Genomic DNA, 23,165 nt, shown 5'->3' on the forward strand with positions numbered 1-23,165 from the left:
TATTCAGTGGATACCCAGAAACTATCAGATGTCGCTAAAACAGCTTTTCCAGTCCATATAACATGGTTATGAGTTTCACCCTCCAGATGTTGCATTTGTGGTGCAAAAAGGAGCATAATCAAAATATTCCTGTGCCTCCTTTTAGTTTTTAGGAACACCACATTTGGAGGATTAAATCTCTGGTTCATTCTCTATTTATTTCCTTGCGTAGTTTATGCCACATATCCAAGAACCAGTTTCAGAGCCCATTAGTGAGTAACCAACACTTTTATTTTTATTGCCTTATTACTACGCCCTTGAAGGAGTCTCTGAAACAAGAGAAATCAGACACAGACCAGAATAATGTCTTCAATGTGTTTTCTTTTCTGAAAGGACTTAAGATTCTGCATATGACTGAAACACTCCAATTGGCTGCCAGTGATGTCACAGCTGTGCTTGTAATACCCAGTAAATGCAGAAAGCTAATTGTGTTCCTTTTTAATGTGTAAATTCTACTCCATAATAGCAATAAGACACAACTGACAATGCACTTCAAGGGGATTACTGCCCTTTTGAGTGATTAAAGCTATTCAGCCTTCAGCTTTAGAAACAGTGGTGAGGAAGTAATTTCAGTCATACAGGAGCTCTAGGCTCGTCTATTGAAACAGGCTGACTGCCCCAGGGGAAGAGGGAGGCAGCTCCCCCCATGCACACCCCCAAATGTGGTACAGCAAGAAAGCACTCACAGCAGACTGAAGGCAATCATTATACTGCTCTGCATTAGTATGAAACGACAGCGTTTTGAAGCACACTCTGCTGTTGGTTTCTAAACTCTGCATGGGTGAGCCATGAGTGTCCTTTCATGACTCCAAAAAGCAGGTGATACCTCACTTCTTTATTTCTGGCCCTCACAATTGTTCTTTCTCTTGGGCTGTTATAATCATGATCCTAGTGAAGGATAGATTAGTATGCAAGAAACTTGATTACAACCCAAATATGGGCCACTCAGTCCAAGACTGACAAACAGCCTTACATGAGACACCAAATCCACCTTATGCCACACATTCCCTAACAGTGAGAAGAGGATAACACTGTTCTGCCTTTGAGGCAACACTAATGCCCCCAGCACAAAGGGAGAGAAGGGGTAGGTGTGTTGAGCCACTAGACTAAAGATGTCTTATGATTCTTGATGCCTAAAAGAAATATTTTTTTTTAACTCTCCTGCTGAGAAAGACATCAGATTTGACACACAAAGCCTCACTTCATATCACAAGCCCCTCTCCTCCCACCCTGGTTGAAACCACAGTCCAGTCCCCCACTGAACACTTACCCAGAGGAAGTAGAACTGTGACTAATATGAAACACATTGAGCTTTCTGCCCAGCTCCACCCACCAGTGAAACTGTTTATTTTGGTTGTTTCCTCCTGGTATTTTTTCTATCAATCCTCCCACCACCACTTTGCATTGCCTTCTCCATGGTCACTTTACTGTGCTTTTTGCCTTTGTGACAAATTCTTGTGACAAGCAAGCAAGCCTCATGTTGATTTAATCCCCTTATATTACCAATGAAATTGGCCTATATTGATGTTGGCTGCTGTATCATATGGTCTGCCACACTATTCCTCTTCCTTTTAACCATTTCTCCATACATTTCCACAAGGTCGCTGGCATAAGCACACAAGTATCATTCTTCATATTCCTAAATAAATTATCTTCTCCCTTTTTTTTCATTTTTCTTTCATTCTCACATGCACATCCTCTACTCTCTTCATTTCTCTCCTTTCCTTGCCCTCTCCTTCCCACACAGAGAATTTCCATTTCCAGAGCAGTCCTGTCCTCACCCCACCCACACCTACAGGTTTCCTCTGATTTTACATTCATCAAGTTCCTAAACTACACTTCTATTCTGACATGTTGCTGATAATATCAGTGTAATCTTGGGATTTATATTTTCTACCTAGTGGCCTTCTCCCTTTCACTTTTCCAGAGTTCAAAATTAATCCTTTTCCATCCTCTTCATATTTTAGTGCAGGTCCAGTAGCATCTCTGCAGTTATTCTTCTCAGCAAAAGCATGGAATCTGTAATACAAAATGAGTTTCAACCAGTACACAAAATACATAAATATTTCTCTAATTTTAAAGAGGTGTTTTTCACACACACAACTACAGAATAATATCTAAAGCTTCCACTACAATAAGATTATATTAATTAAGATTAATATTTTCAAGCTTTTTATATACATTTATGTACTTTCTGAAGTCTTCTCATGTAGAATATTCTTTCTTTTTGATATTACTAACTGCAAAGCACCTTACTCTTCAATTTCCTGGAAATCTATTTTTAATTAATGCTTTTAAGAGGCTGAGCAGGCATGTAATTTGAGATGTCTGAGATGACACTAACACCTTTTTATCAGATTATCCTCCCAGTTGAAAGCCTAGCAGGAACATTTATTTCATTATGGACATACAAATCAGGATGACAAGCAGACTTTATTTATCCTCATTGTCAAAACAAAGAAGCTCTCAGAGCAGGAAAAAGATGCATTTCTAAAACAGAAGTACACTAGAAACAGGTTCAAGGCATGAAAAGCCCATGAACTTGGCTGTTCCTGTGGGAAAGCTGACTTAAACTTATATACAGTTGTTGGGCAATCATCCACCAGCAAGTTATTAACAGGTCCTGTAAGTCTGCACAAAAGCCAGACTCATGCAAAAAGATGACAGTGAGAATAGTATCAAACAAAAAAATTCCTCTTAGCTCCCTGCCACAACCCTTTTTGCCTCTGTCTATACCATACAAGAAACACCCACTTTCCTTTAATAAAGAAGATATAAACACTGCCAAAAGAGAATGAGGAATAGTGACTGGCAATGTATCTGGTACCATAAAGGTACCCTGCTTCCAAATGACCACAATCATTTTAAACACATATCAGACCAGAGCAAACATAACACTTTCCCAGTCTTGTTTTTGGCAGACACTCCCATCTCCTAAAAGCTATTTCTAAACACAGATGGCTATAAAAGAGCTAAGCAGCTGCCATCTTACCAATTGCTCTGCTGTCATTTGGGAGATTTCTACTGTTGGAGGGCTTCCCACTCTTGCACAAACAACAGTGAAACAGAAAAAGCTAGCAGCAATTTCACAAGTCTGAAACTGTATGGTGACTTCTGTTAAGCAGAGAAACACCTACTGACTCCTACTACCTTCCTGCTGTTGAGCATGAGTTTGGTCTTGTGGGTTTTGTATTTGTTCATTTGTTTTCCTTATTTTGATAACAGAATCAAGATTTAAGTCGTCTTATCCATTTATACTAAAGGCTGATTCTTACCACATGGCTGATTCCCAGGACAAAGCAGACAAAAAGCCATGTGGAATATATTAATTTCCACCAACCATACCAAAAGGATGCTAGAGAGCATGTTACAGAACTGCTTTTCCACACAACCATGCTTGAAGAATAACACCCCATCATTTCACTGTTATTCCATGAGCTGTTCATTTCGGACAGACATCTCCTTTTCAGTACTTGTCTCTATGGCACTTGACCCAACAAAACTCTAGTTCTTTTTCTGGTGCTTGTGGATAGGAATGTAATGCTTTGTACTAATGCACAAAGCAACACAACAAAAACTTATTTCAGTTTATGTTGTGACCATTTCCCCTGAACAGTTTTTTTCAGACTTCAAGAGAGAGGCAGATGGCAAATGATTTTGGGCATAAAAAGGGAATAGCCTTTCTGCAAGCCAGTGAGAACATATGCAGAAAAAAATGGACTGTTTAAGTAGGGCCTGCATACTAGTCATATATCTTAAGACTATTTCCATATCCCCAGATCACTTACTGAATGGCTTTGTCTCATTTTCCTCATGAATTATACTCAGGTATGTCCCAATATCACTTCTAACAGCAAAGAACTTCATGAATACTGTCATCTTTACTGTCCTTCTTTGTCATACCTGCCAGAGGCCAAGTGGCTCAACTCCTTCAGAAAAATAATAGTTTCATCTTCCCTAGCATTGAAAGACACCATGTTGACTGGACAGGAGACATCTGAAATTTTCTCAAGGAGCAGCTGCTTTGTGTCCACTGGAACATCCCCCACAGCAAAGTAATAAACAGCTTCAACCTGTCATTAAACAGAAAAAAAGGTAATTGGAAGACACAGTTTTACATAAATGACTGATACTTACTCAAGCACTGTCCTGTCCTCAGTAGGAAAATTTGGTAAAACTGATGCATTACTTGGTCTATAAGATTTTCAGATCTTTGGTTCTTCCTCTCATTTATGCTAGTAATTCAAAGGAAGGCCACACAAAATTTCCTCAAGTGAGACAAGAACCTATCCCACAGTCCCTGGCTCTGATTCTGCCCAGTGCAAACCTCTTTCCACAGACATTAACTGAAGCCAAAGAGAGGAGTAAGGAAGGACAACTGCATCACTAGTCAGAAAAAGGCTCTGTGCCATATGTCACTTTTATCAAGAGACGTGCTATGTTGGTGCCTTGCCAGCACTGAAAAGTAGGGACTTTATACCAGACATAGTTTTACTGGCAGCATGTATTCTGGGGTTAGGAAAGATGGCAATCAAGGGAGGTGATTTTCCTGTTGTGCTCTGCACTAGTGCAACCTCACTTTGAATATTGTGTGTGCAGTTATGGTCACCACAATATAAGAAAGACTCTAAACTATTGGAGAGCATCCAAGAGAGAGCAACAAAGATGGGTCTTGACAGAAGCTGTATGAGGAGTGTCTGAGTCACCTGGTCTGTTCAGCCTGGAGAAAAGGAGACTGAGGGGAGACCTCATGGCAGTCTACAACTTCCTCATGAGGGGAAGAGGAGGGGTAGGCATTGATTTCTTCTCCATGATGACCAGTGAGGAAATGGCATGAAGCTGTATGAGGGAAAGTTTAGGTTGGATATTAGAAAAATTTTTACACAGATGGTGGTTGGGCATTGGAACAGTGGTCACAGCACCAAGCCTGCCAGAGTTTAAGAAGTGTTTGGATAACACTTTCACCACATGGTATGATTCTTGGGGAGAGTCCTGTGCAGGGCCAGAAGCTGGGTTCAGTGATCCTGTGGGTGCTTTCCAACCTAGCATATTCTGTGATTCTGTGATTATTTGAATGCTATTGCTGGTATTTACAGATGATTTGTATTTTTTATGCTTCCCAAGGCAGAGGGAGCTTGGCAGTTTTACTATAACCACACACATTTATATTCTGAAAATGTTATTACAAGAAGTGAGAGAACCTGGAAAAATATCCTTTAGTTATTGCTTGAATATTACATTATGAGAGATTTTATGTTACCTGCACTTATCCATGTAATGATCCTCATGGTGAGTATGTTTCTTGAATTTTCACCATCATTAAAAATAAATGTAATAAACAGCTATCCCGTGATGACTTTCAAGACAATATGTGCAGTATATCAGCTCTATATCATGGTACATACCGGCTGATAAATACCTGATAAATCATTGTTTAACTGAAAAAATACATTTGAATATACTCACCTCTGAGCCCAGTATGGAGTGGATCATCCTCAAAACTATGCTAAGGCACAGGGAAAATAAGAAGCCAACATGGCTTCACTAAGGGCAAAGCATGCCTGACAATTTGGTAACCTTCTACAATGGAGCTACTGACCTCATCTACCTGGACTTCTATCGAGCATTTTACACTGCTCTGCACAACACCCTTGTCTCTAAATTGAAGAAACGTAGATTTGGTGGATGAACCACTCTGTGGATAAGGAACTGGCAGGATGTTGCACTCCAAGAGTTGGGGCAGACAGCTTGATGTCCAAGTGGAATGTCCATGGTGCTCCTGAGGGGTCAGTATGGGGACTGGCGCTTTTTAACATCTCTGTTGGTGACAAGAGCAGTGAGACTGACTGTACCTTCAGCAAGTTTGCCAACACCACCAAGCTGTGTGGTATCTGATGTCTTGGGAGGAAGGGATGCTATCCAGAGGGACCTGGACAGCCCTGAGACATGGAACCAAGTGAATCTCATGAAGTACAAGGCCAAGTGAAAGGTCCTGCTTCTGGGTAAGGGTAATCCCAAGTTCAAGCACAGGCTGGGTGGAGAATTGATTGAGAGCAGCTCTACAGAGAAAGACTTGAGGGTATTGGTTGTTGAGAAGTTCAATATGACCCAGCAATGTGTGCTTGCATCCCAGAAATCCAACTGTACCCAAGGCTGCATCAAAATCAGCATGGCCAGCAAGGTAAGGTAGGTGTGTCTGCCCCTCTACTCTACACCCATGAAACCTTTCCTGGAGCACTGTGTCCAGCTCTGGGACTCCCAGCATCAGAAGACATGGGTTTGCTGGAGGGAGTCCAGAGGAGAGCCACAAAGATGATCACAAGGCTGGAGTACCTTTCATATGAAGAAAGACTGAGATAGTTGGGGCTGTTCAGCCAGAGAAGAGAAGGCTCTGGGGAGACCTCATAGCACCTTCCAGGACCTAAAGGCACTTGCATGAAAGCTGGAGAGGGACTTTTCACAAGGAAAAGGAAGAACGGCCTCAAACTGAAGGATGGTAGATTTAGATTAGATGCAAGGAAGAAATTCTTCACTATGAGGGTGTAAGGCACCAGGAACAACTGTCCAGAGAAGTTAGGAATGCCCCATCCCAGGAAGTGTTCAAGGCCAGGTTAAAGGGGGCTTTGAGCTACCTGGTCTAGTGAAAGGTGTCCATGCCCATGGCAGGGGTGTGGGAACTAAACAGTGTTTAAGGTCCCTTCTAACTCAAACCATTATGTGACTTTATGATTCTATGAATATGAATATTCTACGTTTATGAATATGAATCCCAGGATATGCACCACAAAAGACAACTGTTTGAGTCTGGGATGGCACTGAGGAAATGTCTCTGCACTCACATAATTTTATGTAGTAAAGCAATGTAGTATGCAAATTCAATATCACCTACAAGCGTGCTCATACATTTCCACTATTGCCTTGGATACTGATTTGTATTCCAGCTCCCTGAATAATTTCTGCATTTCAAGTGTCCTCCCTCATGGACCTTTTGGCACCTTCCTCAACACTGGAAGATATCTCTCCCAAGTAGCCCAACCAATTTCAGGCTGGATCAGGCAAACTAACAGAGCAGCACCTTGCCATCTTGAACTTCTCTTGGATCTTGCAGAGGAGCCAGACACTCCATGCAGAAGGCAGGAGCCATAGTTACAGATTCCACTTATTTGGGAGCAAGCAGGACCAGGTGTCCTAGCATATGTGATAATTCTAGATAAATACTAAAGGCAAAGAGATAATGAATGTATTTTATTAAAGTACAAGATTAACAAAATACTTACTACCTTTAGAAAAATGTGGCCAGAAACAACAAGAATGAACTGTTGCACCTATCTGTCTTTTAGTTCAGTTTCACAAAGTTCCCTGTCTGCCTCCTCCAGCTAAAAAGCTATCTGAGCCTGCACAAAGGTCTCCAAGATGAGACCCAGTCCTTGGACAACACCATGTTCCTACTGCTTTTGTTGAAGAGGCTCCTGGCCCAGAGGTATGCATGCACATTTGCACAACCATTTTCCTGTATTCCTTCAGATTCACATCTTCTCTCCCTCCCCTCTAAGACTACCATTAATTCATAAAATTGATATTCAACAAGAATTTCACACTTTCTTCAAGGGATTCTCTGCCTGCCTCTGTAACTTTCAAAATGCTGACATTTATTGGGAATAGCTGAAAAAAAAACAACCCCCACTCAAAAATTTTTAAAAATTATGAACCACATATTATGAACCACTCTACTTAACCACAAACCCAGCAATGACATACCACAAAGGAAATGTTCCCCATAAGCTAGCGGGGAAAGGGTAAAACCTTTCAAGTGAGTCCTTCATATTTTGAAAATTGTAATTTATACATTTAAACAAGCAAACAAACTTCATGTAAGAACAGAAAGGACAACAACATGAACAGTTCTTCAGAGTCTTGATCTTGGTGGGGAGGTGTTTTGGATAAGTGATCCACACTTCATGGAGTGGCACCTGTACAGAACTGGAGACAGTTGTGGCAGGTAGAGCTCAAAGGATTGCAACATTACAGCAGACTGATCTTGAGCTTGGAAATTACAGGTCATAAGGAAAGGAAATCTAAGGAATCACCACATATAGAAAGAAAAGACCAGCTGAAGAAATGACAAGAAGAGCCATGTTGAGGAAAAAAAAAAAAACAACAAATAACTGTTGTTTTGGAACAGCTTCTGTGGATGAAGCCAGTTCTTAGGAATGAGTTATTCATGACTGCTCAGTAAGTAGACAAGTTTTTTCTAGGACTGGATGGGGTATCCCCCATCTGCACTACAGTGAACATTGCTCTTAAGTGAACTGTCAGTTATGAATGATAATGACTCTGTTTAGGAGCAATTGAAATTTGTTTTTTGTTGAGCACCTGCCACAACTGACTCCCCCAGATTGCCTATTGGCCCACCAATATCTGGAAAAATAATAATACATGTTCCGTTGTCTGACAGATTTTAATTTCTGTTTATTCAAACAGAGACCCTCCAGGTCCAACAAGACTTTTTTCATCCAGACAATGCTGAAATCTAAGTACAATATTTTAGTTACTCATCAGGAAATCAGTATTAATACTGCAAATTGAAAATGCTAATAAAATTTATGAAGACGGCATAAAAAAGCGTTCACAAAAAAATCTCACTGGCAAACAATTTGTTCTTCACTCAGCTCCTTTTTAATACTAATAAAGCAGGACCTTTCAAGGCTTATCTGGATGAGAATCTAGCAGCATAAGGAAGCAGAACGTAACTCAAGCAAAATTTACCTTCTCCCTCAAACAATGTTCCAGAAAGAGATTTACATGAGTTAGGATTGGATCTGTGCACAGGGATGGATGTTAACAGCAGTGAAAACCAATGACTCTACTCCACAGACAGTAGGCCAAATTTTCCATTAAATTCAGGTGTTAGAGAACTGAAAGAATATATATTTTAAGGAAATGTCCTAAAATATCTCTTTAAAAACACAAGTTTCAAGTTACTAGCTGAGATGGTGGCATATATGTTTCATTTCTTGTTACTCTATTTTAGTGAACAAAGTAATAGGGCCTTTTAAAAATGAACAGCATTTAATTGCAGGAATAACTGTGCTTTGTCTCTGTCTTGGAAGAAAGTCTAGCTATCACCTGGCTGATGAAAAAGGATTTGTGTAGCCCTATCATAAACTAATACTTCCATAAATCTCTGTACTCACTATTTTGAATTTTAAATATAACTTTTCATGAGCAAGTTGGATGCTAAACAAAATAAAAATGGTTTCCCTGCCTTCAATAATGTTGATACTAGAAATTTTCTCATAAACCTGAAGCCCTGAAAAACTTATGTGGCAAAGAAAGTGGAAAGGAAGATGCTTTCTCTTTCCCTTAATGACTGAATGTTATTTATTCTGGGTACTCTAGAAGAGAAAATAAACAAGTTTCTGCATTCAAAATACAGTACATTTACATAAAAAGACAATCATTAAGCATAGTATGGAGCTACACTTGAGGAGAAAAAAAATCCTTTCCAAATGCTGACATGAATATTTATCTTTGCAGCATTGACCAGGGCAAATCACAGCAGCCAGCCCAGCACTGAACACTCTTGGATTTACTTGGGCTTCTGAAAAGATGCATTAGCTTACCGCTTCATCAGCCATGGCCTCCAGCAGAGCTTCAGCAGAGCTGCTGTGGCTGACAGCTGTCATACGCTCCAGCCTCCAGAGCCATCGAACTGCAGACTTTACAGCACGCTCAGACACAGGAGTGCACTTCTGCTGCCACTTTGTGAGATCCCGAGCAACCCTGAAAATGAGATTAACTATAAATCAGAAAGAGTGAGAATCATGCTGGCAGAACAAGAGAGTGGAGCTCTGCTATTGTTACAATTCTTTTATATTCTTAAATAAGAATAACAGTATACCACAGATACTAGACTTGCAATAAAGGAAGCAGAGAAAAAATGAAACCATTAGAAAAATACCGTAATTTTACAAGGTGTTTTTTTGACACAGTTTCCAAAGTTTGGAACTGTTTCCAAAGTAGGATCAGAGGAGATAAAATCTTTTTAAAAGAGTTCCTGATTCATAATTCTTCTTATCATAAAAACTCAATCAGCTTTTTAAAGTATGGGCATGAAAAAGAAAAGTTTATTCCACAGGGCATGAAAAAGAAAAGTGTATTCCACAGGTCTTGTTCCACAACTTGCTCCACGATGTTGGTGTCAGAGCACTTTTTTTGGTAGTACAGCTGATCTTTACCTAGCCACCAAAAATAAAATTTATGATGCTAGGCTTTTTGGTATTTTAATTGACAAAAGACTGTAGTCTTAATGGATGAACAGAAGTACAAAGCCAATCAGCACTTTTGCCTGTGCACTTGTACATAAAAAGGCAGAAAGGAACTATAAAACCAACTGGTTCCAGTATCTGTGATATTCCATCAAGAACTATTTTGAAGCGTTTCCTGCAAATCTAAAAGGCAAATATATTACCCAAGATTCTTTTAAAGTAGAAATTTATATACTATATTGTCTTTTGTTTCCATCCTGCAAAAACAAACAAATTGATGAACATAATTATTGTTTCAATTTTGACTTGGCTTTGCAGTTCATTTTTAAAGAAAAAGTTTTCTGTTCTCAAAAACTATGGAACCTATCTGCTTTGGAAAATATCTTCTTTGGAAAATATCTACTTTTCCAACAGGTTGCCCTGAGAAGCTGTGAATTCTTCATCCCTGGAAGTGTTCAAAGCCAGGCCGGACTGGGCTTTGAGGAACTGGGTCTAGTGGAAGATGTCCCTACCCATGGCAGGGGGCTTGGAACTAGATGGTCTATAATGTCCCTTCCAACCCAAACCTTTCTGGGATTTTATTATTCTCCTTTTCAAATCTCAGTAGTATCACAATCTAGAGAATTAAGATTGGGCACCTGAATCAAACCTGTGCCTGGGTAAAATAACATTAAGAATCACCATGTAACTGCAAGTTAACATTGTGGAGCCAATTTTAAAATTATATTACCTAATTTTTGCATAATTTTTTTCCACTCATCTATCCAAACCAAACATTCAAACTCTCATGCATGCATGAGAATTTTTGCAGATAGGTAAAATATGAATAGCTACTTCTATTCTTCTAACTAAATGCAAATTAATTTATTCCTCTTATGGAACAAGCGCTTGGAAATCTTCTTTTGTTATGGAAATCTACTATTGTTTCCTAGTGCTGCTACTGATTTCTGTGACCATGGAAATCTACAGAAACACAAACGGCTCTGCCTGTGCCTATGGCACTTGGAGGAGTGCACATTTAGCTGCAAGGCAGAAACCTGTAATGTCTAAAGACACAAGAATGCAATAGGTGGTCAGATAGCACCTCACTGTTCCACCAATACTGCAACATCTGAAGGGCATTACTGCTGTTGCAAATCGTTCTGATTTTGCAAATGTGCCAATATGAGTGTTGTTACCTGTTATCTGTTCTTCAGGGTAACAGCAGCCTTCTGTTACACAGAAGTGGCAAGTTCAACATGGCTATGGGTGAAAATTGGTGGGAAATCTACAGATATTAGCACAACATGAACATGATAATTTCCAGTATAAAAAGTCCCTTATGCAAACATGTATAACATGCACCTCCTTTTTATTCTACAGCAATGGGCTGACTTGGACTTCTTTGTCCAGCCTGGGGAGACCTGATTGTGGCCTTTCAGTACTTGAAGGGACTTAAAAGAAAAATGGGGAGAGTCTATTAATAGGGTCTGTAGCAATATGATAAGAGGTGATGGTTTTAAACTAAAAGAATCTATATTCAGACTAGACAAAATGAAGAATTTTTTTACAATGAGGGTACTCAAACACATGAGCAGGTTGCCCAGAGAGGTGGGAGATGCCTCATCCTTGGAAACATTCAAGGTGCAGTTGGATGTGGCTTTGAGCAACTTGGTGTAGTGGAAGGTGTCCCTGCCCATTTGCAGGGGTGTTGGATGAGATCACCTTTAAAAGTGCCTTCCAACCCAAACCATTCTTGATTCGGATTCTTTCTGCTTACCGAATGAGGTTGAATCTGGAAATTTGTATCACCTGTTCCACAAGCACCATAGAAAGTGCATCCCGACACAGATCAAATTCAGTTGGAGCTGCAGTGCCAAAATCCAACACAATGACAATGCACTGTTCTTGAATCACTCCAAATATCTGCCGGCTCTCACTGGTTAACCATTCCATTCGCTGCTCATACAGCTCAATAGCTCCAATTAGACAATCCACAAAATGAAGAATCAGTTCTTTTTTCGCTGTCAGCTTTATTCAAATAAGGGAGAGAAGGAAATTGAACATCAAAACAAATAATACAAATGCAGCCCCAAGCTTAGCACAGCTGCATAGCTAGTTTGTAAGTGTCAGATATGCCAGCTAAGGTGGCAGTAAAAAAAAACCATTTTCCCTCCACTGTTTCAAGAGCAAATACTTGACAAATGCATCTAAGCTATAAAGAAAAGGCATTGCATTTTGTCCTAATTGCTTTTCATAATCTTTTTATGTGAGCATGGGACAGTGCCAGTGGGTTGTCTGACTTGTCTGTCTCAAAACTGGAGCAATTAGAATGAGCTGAACACAGGCTAGGATGTAGAAAGGGCTGCAGAGCAGATGGGGGAACAAACAAGGACACAGAAACTTTGTACCTTCTCAGACTAGAACTTTGACTGGCTTTTAAAAAAATTTTTGCAGCAATACAAGGCAGCATACAGTTTGGTTCTAGGGCACTTCAATCTCCACTTTGTCTTTAGCATTTGAAAGGAAAATGTAAAAAGTTTCCTATTTGTACTATTATTCAACTAACAACGCCCAGCATTACAGATTAACTATTTGTGGGTAGGTGCTTAGGCAAATTTAGTTCAACTAATTGCAATCAACAACTAAAACTTCCCATATCTTTTCAGTAAAGTCAAGTCTAGATTCAGTATTAAAATTAAAACCAGCACATCCTCCCTATGAATAAGTGTATACACATTCACCATAGCCTGTGAGTCTAAAAATGCACCACAGATTTCCCCAATATCTCTGGCCCATGTGAGCTGATTTACTTGTTGCCTTCTACCTCTAACTTCCTTTCCAGGACTAAGTACAAAACCTTGGAAATACAAATGTTTTTAAACAAGAACATTTCTCAGAGAGAAGACATTTTGTGTGTCAGTCTGCACATTTCTTCCTCTCAATTGTATTTTTCTGTGTTCTTTAATATCAACTCAGGCCCTGTAATGTGCCTCCCAGATACAGAGTCTCAGGCACTCTGCCAAAGGAATGTCGGCCTGGGAAGGAGCACTTAGAAATCCAGTTTCCTCCTATGACAGTCAGATTCATACAAAGTTTATTGCACTACACCAACCAAACTCCATCTTAAAATAAAGCAGTTTTCTTAGAATATTCCCTCGTGTAGTAAACAAGTGCAGATTTCCATTTCTCTGAGGGCCAGCAAACTTCTGACTGTCCTGCCTAATTTTATTCATTCAGTTCGTACCCATTTATTTTTGGACTAGCATGCCTAGCAGAGAAAAGTACAGCTTCTCCCTATCCCTGTAACTTGCCTTTCTGTAGCATTCAAGGGCAATAATACTACTCTTCTGTCTTCTTTCAGGTTTACATTTCAGCATCAACCAAGCCCTCTTGTAAGATCATCACTCCACTGCAGTTCATCCTACCAGCTCTTCTCAGAACCTACTCTGTTTCAAATGGCTTCCTCTAAGCCTGTACTAACGGTATACAATATGTGCCCAACATCCTAAAGGAGATCTGACCAGATTTTATATATTAGCAAAAATGTCTTTCCTGCTGCTTACATGTCCTAAGATTAAAAGACATTATGTAGATATTTCAAGATATTTCATACTGAATTAATGGGACTAAAATGAGGGGAAAAGGCTCTCTGAAATGGTTCTTTACCCATTTTTAAGCATTGTGACATCAGAAGTGACTCTAGTCATCAGAAAAATGACAAGCCATTTGCTTTTGTAAAATCTTTTATAAATTAACTCTCTCCCTTCCACACTCACAGGCACATCTCTTCAATCAGAATCCATTCTCTTAACAATGGGGTTGCCAGCAGCTGTTGCTAAGACATTCCTTAGAACATGAGCCTGGGCAGAGATCCAGCTAGCTGTCTCTGTAGAATAGACTGAGCCTTTTGTGACCTGCTGGCACTAAGCAAAGCACTGCTTTGCATTGGCAATGACAGTGCATTATGTCTTCTTATTTCAGTGTCCCCATTTGTTTTCTTGATTACAATTTTATTTTTTTAACTTGTTCTGAGCATCTTCTCTTTAAGCGTTCCCTTTTTCAAGACAGGGTAGATGTTGCTTAGAAACTGCAATCATGTCTGGAGAAGATTTACTGCAATGCTGCACCAAGGCAAGAGACTAAGACTTAGAAAGGAAAAAAGATATCTAATTTTTCTACCACTGATAGTTATCACAAACAGATTGACAAAACAGAAGAAAAAATTATCAGAAGATAAAGTTCTCACAAAGAACAAAAGCATTTTTTGTCATAGGAAAGCATTTTAGTCTCATCCTTCTGCTACAGTGATAACTTCTAAGTGCATAGGGAAGGTACCACAAGCCAGCCACACTTACATTATACACGCTGCCATCTTGTTCTCTCTTGTACTGAGGAAACAGACCATCTGCATATCGAGAAGCCACAGGTTTCCCCAAGGTGGTCACATAATCTACAGTAAAATTTACAAAATATCAAGTTGCTAATCTTCAGAACTGCTTCAAAAAGGTATTTTCCAGGCTGATGTGTATGTCATCCATGTGTGAAGCACTTGCATCAGTACTGAGCTCTTGACATTAAGAAACTTGAGAGAAATTCTAATTCTGCTTTTGTTTTATTTTCTGATTATATCTATGATGGGGCCCTGAGGCTTTCAACCTCTGGCTGCATCTCCTGCTGTCCTTGGCTGCATTCCCTGGCTGGACCCTAGGCTTGGTTAATTACCTCGCCCTGCTGCAGGACTGTATCCTGTTCAGTGAGGGCACTGCCTGGGCTGCAGTCCCTTTTGGCTCCTGGTTCATTTTCCTCCCATAGAGCAGCCCTGCTTTTGCTGCTTCCTCCCAGTTTAGTCAGAAGTGAGGAAAAAACTCACATCTAATTACTTATAGGCCAAAAAGCTATGCAGGACTTTAATTATTGTGAGGTTTGGGCAATCCACAACAGGACTGCAAATATTTGTCTGCCAAACCAAATACAAAATCTGGTACAGATAATGCTGTTCTCTTACACAATTTAATGGGTGCAGAAGTGAGTGCATCTAAGGAAAAGGGTGCACTCTGCACTTTCACTAGCTAGAAATCTTCTCCGGGATCTCCACTGATAGGAAAACATTAGGGGTGGGAATAGTTAACGTCATAAAGCAGCTATCTGTACACCATGCTGCCCTGCCAAGCTAGTACATTCTGCTCCTAACACTGTAACAACTTTAACCCTGCTTAACAGCTTCTTCTTCATCTGCAGCATACAAGATATCAGGAATTGCACTGGTGATCTTTGAATGCCCCATGGACACAAGCCAGCCAAAACCTTAAATTATGCAACCTAGAACTATGGCAATACATTACAATTCCTACTTCTCAGGCAGCAAGCTGTTCAAAGAAAAGAATATATTACCATGCTCTGCAAAGCACCATTATGGCAGTGGTTAATAATTATTAGCAAACTCTTCCCCTCCAGCTGTCAGATAACTGCAAAGGAACATTTCTCTATAGTCTGACTTTGCATGAAAAGCAGACTGAATTCTAATTAAATTTAACTTTTTCCTTAAAGCTGGATACCCAGAAATAATATCCTATTCCCAAGCACGTTTACTAACCCTGATGATCAATAGTAGATCACAGATTATGGCATGGCATACATTATGTTTGCCATCTGAAAGGAGACAGAGATCTTATCGCGTGTTATTTGCAAGAAAAAGATTAACAGTCTCAGCAGCACTAGCTATTTCTGAGCCACAGCTATATTGGTGAGGATGTGAACTGCAGCCTAGGGTAAAGAAAGAACTTAGAGCTGGGTAAGGAAAGCCATTCTCAGATCCTAAGTCCTTCTCACATTAAAAGGAGAAGGAGTTTCTCAGTTCTTTGAACTGGCAATGTCAGCAACTGTGGATACAGCTTCCATTTCTGCCATTATCATAAGAGACAATGTGAAAATCTCCACTGCATACATTGGGGTGCAGAATGAGTGTGACTCTCTAGACTATTCAAAGTTGGGGGATTTATTATCCTATTATTGATATGTCTTTTACCTTTCCTGTGCTGGAATCCAATCTGGGATAAAATCTGGGACAGGGACAATTTGTTTCTTTTGAGACCATAACGCTGAAGCCATTCAGAAGAAGAAACAAGGGACTGGACATCTGTTCTCCACCGACCAACTGCCAGTCTCTTTTTCTTCTCTTTTGATTTCTTCTTGTGGACCTTGTGGAGATCTTCAGGGTCTTGCCTGTGCTTTGAATGAAAGGCAACTGCTGTAAAGAGAAATGAGGGAAACACTACATTTATATTGTAACCAAACTATTTCAAAACCAAATGAGATTAATTTCTTCTTTCTTTACCTGTATTCCATGGTACTGTATATATGTATAGCTTACCTCTTGTTTTCTTTTTTTAATACTGAATAATGTCCTTAATCTGGAAAGCTGCTCTCAGTCCTACACATCCAGTTGCTGTTACATCTTTCTATTCATCCATATACATTCACTTTCAATTTAATAAAATAAATGTCTCTTCTATGTTGAAATTTAAGCCCTGAAATATAAGTCCAGTTTGCCAAATGGCACTTCTTCCAACTCCTAAGACATCTCTCCTAAGTCTTGGAAATCAGAACACATAATAGGCATTCAAAGATTCAGACCATTACTACATACACATTAGAAGCATTATGCAATAAACAAGTATTTCCTAAAAAATTTATGTTGAACTCCTCCCATAAGCAATAGCATTGTCCCCAGAAGAGTCTGACTTTATTGCAAGGCTGGTGAAATGAAATTCCCTCTGGTCGAATCACTTGCCTCAAGTTCTAATGATGGTTCTGTCAGTTTCTGCTCTGGGTTGTGATGGATCATGTGCATGCACAAAAAATCATGAACATGAAGGTCCAGGTTCCTTTTAACTTCTACAGGACATGGAACACACCTGAGCATGGCAGTATGGTTTGCTAGGCTAGCTCTACTTGCATTTGGCAGCAGCAGCAGCTCAGACCCCAGAGCGCTGAGGCAGAAATGGAAGCAATGACAAACAATAATGCCTCTGTTCTTCAGCACAGAGGTTCTAGGAGGACTTTGTATTTCCTGTTCATTCCCAAAATACTCTGCATGAGCTAAGCTGTCTCTAGTTGATTAAATGTCCTTGTGTATCTAAGTTTATTTTCTGTGGACTTTGGAAATTTCTGTACATTTTCTCCAGTACCAACATCATCTAGTGTGTCCCAGTCCTCCATTGCCCATGTACCATAAACTGCCTGTAAATGTACTGCATACATTGAATTGACCCAAAATACATAGAAAGGTACCTATGTCTCTAATGCCTCCAAAATAATCTTCAGTCCTGTATGGAATATGATTAGAACTCCCTGCTAAATTCAAGTATTGTAACAACCAACCTGGTTCCAAAGGTTCATTAGATAGACAGTTCCACATTTAACACTACATAAAGGAAATAAGACTCTTATCTTCAGAAATCATCCTTCAGTGACAGAGGGCTTCCATGTGGTGTAGACTGACATGAGTTCTTTCACAGCCATCAGTCCTACAAGCAGGATGCTGGGCTGGCATGCCTGTAGAGGCTGGCATTTTACCAGCCCTCCTTTGCTCTGTGCAGAAGCAGCAGTGACAGATGTTAACTCTAGAGAGAGGCAGGTGTAGGTTTGCAGCTGCTCAAGCTTTGAATACAGTCAGGCATTGTTTATAGTCACTTCAACAGTCATTCCCAGTTTCCTTCCCCAAAAATACATAAAAGTCAGCACAGCACCCCACACACAGCCCAGGTGAGTGTGGCACAACTTCAGAATGGCTTGTCTACAGCCAGCATGCACACCACAGTGCTCCAAAGGAAACTGGAAGTTATCTAGGAGAACATGGAATCTATGCAAAAATAGTGATGAAATACTCACAGTCACTCCAGGCAAGTCTCTTAGATGGATTAGCAGTCATGACAGATCTCTTGACTGGCAGCTCCTCTTTGCTTTATTCTGAAACCTTGGGGAATCACTGTTTTAAAAAATTAAAATATTGCCATGCACAGGTCAACATGAACTGGAGACCAGTTCCACATGCCCAGCTAATAATAAACCACAGAAGGATGCGATCAGGGTTTTCAACAAGCAAAAAATAATGTAAAAATGATAACTACTCCCCTTCTCAAGAAAGGCTGAAGTCAAATCTGACAGGGATCCACAAGTTCAAAAGCAGGAAATCAGGAAATTGGTAATATTGTTTCCCTTCTTTCACCCCAAATCATCATTAAAAAGAGCCAATTGCGAGAAAAATGAGTGTGGTGCTTTGGCATGCTGTCAGTCAGTGTATAATATTCTATTATTGCTTTGTAGTATGCCTTACCTTTGCTATAATACAATTTATGACTAAACCTGGAAGTATCTGAGATCCAGTTTTGTTTAGAGATTCATAACTTTACATATAAGACTACAAGCTGACTCACAAAGAAAAGGAATTATGTGTGTGAACTTGGTATAAGGCCCAAGCATGAATAAGACACTGCAAAGGAATAGAAGACAAAATGCTAGACAAAGCAAGGTAGCATACAGTGGCTGAGTGTATTGCTTTGAGACACCAGTGCTTTGGTTTTTCTTTAAGTAAGTAAGATGAATGAATAAGAGACATTTATGAATCACTAGCAGGCCAGCTGTCAGCCGTTGTCATCAAGCAGTTTTTCCCACAGTTAAGCAAAAACAGGATAAATATTTAACCCAAAGTCTTAGCCTTCTCCCTCTTTCTTCATTGCAGAATGGAACATGCTATTTATTCCTCTTATATGGGTTTAAATACTCATGTGGAAACATATAACCCATTTCAGTCTTCTTGCACACGAAGAAAGAGATGAACAGTGAGAAGTTAAAGTTCTGCTTTAAAAAAAGCAGAACTCTGCATCCTAACACCCCAGGTGCTGTGCAGCACAACCTTTGACTAGCCTTGGCATCAGGGCATTAAAAGGAAGCCCTTGCCACAGGGGAGCCGTGGCATAAAATGCCTATATTGAAAGGCCAGAGCAAGCCACAAGGCTTGTGCCATTTTTCTCTCTACAGAAGAAGTATCATAATACTCTCATGGTAATAGCTAAGACACATTCTAGCATGCATCAGAGAATGAATCCCAGGTGCTGACTCATTTTCCAGATGCCCAGAGATATGGCAACAGATTTTCCCCTACCTCAGCCTCCAGCACCACCTCTAGTTGCTTGTGAACAACACCTGGACGTGAAATGTTAGCTCTGTATGAAAAGGCGCATTTGAAAACAGATGAAGCAACTTCCAATGGAAACATTGAGTTTTACCTCAAGTCTTGGAAACAGAGAGCTCAAAAGCAATGGTAGCTGGGATGACCTTCAGCCCAAGATCTGAATCCAAACAGGTTATTTTCTAAAGGTGAACCAGAGTTCATCTGAGCACCTCTACCCTTTCTGCTCTGGCCAGTGCAAACAAACTGCTAAAGCCGTAACCCAGCACTGGCTCAGGGTGTGTAGCATGTGTGGGTGGCAATGTTTGCTGAGGCCATTCCGCTGGGCTGTCCCTGACAGACAGGAATGTCTTGGGAAAGCCCACACGCCTTACAGCCCAAGAAGCTGCACTACACCACCTGAAGCACCAAAACCCAGAAAAAGGCAGTGCAGGGGGCTGAGGCTGGTGGCTGCCCACTGAGGAAATGGAATCATGGAATCACGAATGGGTCAGGTCAGAAGAGACTACAGTGGGTAGTCCAATTTCTGGACTGGTGGGTAGTCCAATTTCTGGTCCAATTTCTGCTCAAGCAGGCAGAGCTTTCTGCCAGAGCACATGGTGCAGGATTGTATCCAGGATGTTCTTGAACATCTCCAGGGAGGGAGACTCCACAACCTTTCTGGACAATTTGTTCCAGTGCTCAGTCACCCCCACAGCAAAGTTCTTCCTCTTGTTCAGGTGGAACTTCTCGTACATCAGTTTCTGCCCTTTGCCTCCTGTCCTAGTGATTAGCACCCCTAAGAAGAACGTGGCTCCCTCCTCTTGGCACACACCCCCGTCCGTCCCCCTCCCATTAGATGTTTATACACTGATGGGGTCCCTTTTCAAACAGGGCACAGGTGTCACAGCCGAACCACAGCGGGGCCTTGGAAGAGGAGAAGAGCGGGACAAGGGCCAAGATGAGCCCCGGCCACGTCGCCCACCGGCGCTGCGGCCTCTCAGAGGCCACCTGAGGCAACCGGCCGCGTCCCTGTATCACCGCATGGCAACGGGCGGGGAAGGGAAGCCGGGGCCTCCGGGGTGAAGGACTACGGCTCGGCGCCAGCCCTGCGCCAGCGCCGGGACCCGGCTGCCGCTGCCCTGCGGCGGGACCGGGGCCGCCGCCTGAGCCGCCTCCTCTCCTCCCCCAGCGCGGTGGCGCCCGCCCGGCCGCCCTCACCTGCCTCCAGCCGCGGCCTCTCCGCACCGCCGCCTGCCCGGCCGCGCTCGGAGCCGCTGAGAGCCTAGAGACCGCGTGGTTGCTACGGCACGGCCCGGCCTCACCCCGCGCCGCAACCACCGAGCGGCGGGAGGGACGGCGCGAGGGCTGAGCTGCCTGAGGGCCGGCGGGACGGGCACGGGCACGGGCACGGGCATGAGCATGATGGGCACGGGCATTGGCATGGGCACGGGCACGGGCATTAGCATGATTGGGCACGGGCGGCTCCGGGGCCACTGTCCCTGACGGTGCCACTGTCCCTGCCGTTGTCCTTGCTCCTGCCACCGCCCCCACCCTGCCCCTTCCCCTGCCGCTGCTGCCGCGGCGACACCGATGCGGAATAAATTCATCCTCAACAGGCGCCTGTACAACGCCGTGCATTCATTCCTTGGGGAGCCAGAAATACGCGGGCCAACTTGGAGAGTTACAGAAATCTAAATATAGAGCATTCGAGCCTTCTGGTCTCGTTAATTCTTAATTTAGGCTAAGCCGTTGACAATATTTATAACAAGAGCAGCCACGCATGTCCTTTATTTAAGTCAGAGGAACTGGCTGGGGAGTTGCTGTGCTCACACAATCACAGAATCAGTCAAGTTGGAAGAGACCACAGTGGGTCATCTTGTCCAACCTCCTCAAGCAGGGTCAGCACATTGCAGAGGATTGTGTCCAGATGGTTCTTGAGTATCTCCAGTGAGAGAGACTCCACACCCTTTCGGGACAATCTGTTCCAGTGCTCGGTCACCCCTACAGTAAAGATCGTCCTCATATTCAGGTGGACCTTCCTGTGCATCAGTTTCTACCCCTTGCCTCTGTCCTGGTGACTGGCACCACTGAGAAGAGCCTGGCTCCTTCTTTTTGGCATCCCCCCTTTTAGATAATTGCATGCACTAAGGAGGTCCCCTTTCAGTCATCTCTTTTCAAGGCTGAACAGGCCCAGCTCCTTCACTCTTCTGGAGAAAGCAAAATAAAAACTATTCTAAAATATGTGCACCATAAACCTGAACTTGGTATTAAAAAGCTCCTGTTGACTTAAGATAATCAGAACCCCAGGTGTTTATTTGCAGTATTTGGTCTGTAAATGTTTGTGAGCTCAGTTTCCAGCTGAGAGACAGATAGGGCTGAGATTTGTGCTTTACCTGTTTTGCTCTGATTTACTATGCAATCACAGAGTAATAAAAGATCTGTCCCTTTATAGGATCAATGGATCAGCCTTACCTACATATTGATGTTCAGATGGGAATACGCACCCACAGGCCATCCAAAGCATTGGCTTCAACTCTCCAGGATTGGTAAACAGAGACAGGCAAGAGAAGTTCCTTATAAGGCATGTGGTTGGGATGGGAACATGACTTTCTGGAGCTCCAGTTTCTCATACCAGGAGTTAAAAGACTAGCCTAGGCATGGCAAATGATTTGGGCTTGCACAACTCTTCCCCTGAGGTATAGAAAAGGCATTTATTTCTCAGGCATGAAACAGTTTCCCATGATATCATTAAAAATAGTAGAACTGAATGTTCTCAGGATCCTTTCAGACACCATGACTGCCACAGCACAAGCTTCTGTAGAGACTCATATTTTTGGGGGAAGGCTTAAAAAATTTCTCTTGAAAGTGTAAGTGGAATGGATTTGTAAGTGGCTGCCCAAAAATCAAACTAGTCATTCTCTTGATTTGTTATGCTGCTTCCAGCAAATTATTTAACCATCACTCAATATTCCTCACTCAGGTAATTTTTTATGCACTATACAGAAAAGCTGCATCCATTGTCATGCATAAATGTCTGTAAATGTAGTAATTACAAGATTTTTTAAAAAGAGATCATATGTGCTGAAACTTTCCCTGCATAGAGTGTGCCAGAAACCTTCTCTTGAGGCTTGGCTGCACTAAACAAAATATGTTGCAAGAAAACATTCCTTTAAATGCTTTGAACTGCAGGGCTTATAGAACTACCTGACAAGCCCAGGGGCAAAGGCTGACAAATGCAAAGCCACTTCTGGCTCCCACGGGCTTTGTAATCTACTGGCTGTTGTCTCTTAGGTGAAATTCTTAGGAAAATAAAATGCTCTCCGCATATCTCATAAACATTGTTCATGTGGAAGCCCTGCCTTGGCCATTGCCAGCTCTGTAACTTGTGAAAATGAGGAATGTATTCTCAGATGCTGCCTGCTCAATGAGGCAAGGCTGAATAATAAAGGAGGTGGGGGATCCAAGTAACTTGAAAGTGGGAATTGACTCCTTGTCCATTGCCTTGATAAAATTAAATCTGGAGCCATTCTGTCATCTGACCTTTAGGCTGAATGACAAAGTGACTTTGATGGGTGGAAACGTTATGATGTCATTGGAACATGCATCCTGAGATTGCATGAGCAAGCATGGCTTTGTTCTGACTCGAGTACATCACCTATCAGTAAATATATTTGATCAGTTTTTCTTCTGGATAAAAATCAGAA

At 41.6% G+C, this 23,165-nt stretch overlaps 1 protein-coding gene across 1 annotated transcript in view; it reads right to left on the bottom strand.

Moving 5' to 3' along the window:
- The window catches only part of VWA3B (von Willebrand factor A domain containing 3B), a 58,955-nt gene extending 38,228 nt beyond the window's left edge, over nt 1-20,727 (bottom strand). The window contains exons 1-8 of the mRNA XM_054271876.1: nt 20,680-20,727; nt 18,180-18,276; nt 16,315-16,536; nt 14,645-14,739; nt 12,067-12,317; nt 9,663-9,822; nt 3,943-4,112; nt 1,937-2,058 (exon numbers count right to left, since the gene is read on the bottom strand). Of these exons, the coding sequence (XP_054127851.1) occupies nt 1,937-2,058; nt 3,943-4,112; nt 9,663-9,822; nt 12,067-12,317; nt 14,645-14,739; nt 16,315-16,536; nt 18,180-18,219 (1,060 nt within the window). The 5' untranslated portion in view covers nt 18,220-18,276; nt 20,680-20,727. The remainder of the gene's footprint in view (nt 1-1,936; nt 2,059-3,942; nt 4,113-9,662; nt 9,823-12,066; nt 12,318-14,644; nt 14,740-16,314; nt 16,537-18,179; nt 18,277-20,679) is intronic.
- Between the last annotated feature and the right edge of the window lie 2,438 nt (nt 20,728-23,165).

The sequence above is a fragment of the Melozone crissalis genome, unplaced genomic scaffold, assembly GCF_028551555.1.
Source record: "Melozone crissalis strain CALT ecotype California unplaced genomic scaffold, PUWL_Pcris_2 ptg000013l_1, whole genome shotgun sequence".
Classification (NCBI taxonomy): domain Eukaryota; kingdom Metazoa; phylum Chordata; class Aves; order Passeriformes; family Passerellidae; genus Melozone; species Melozone crissalis.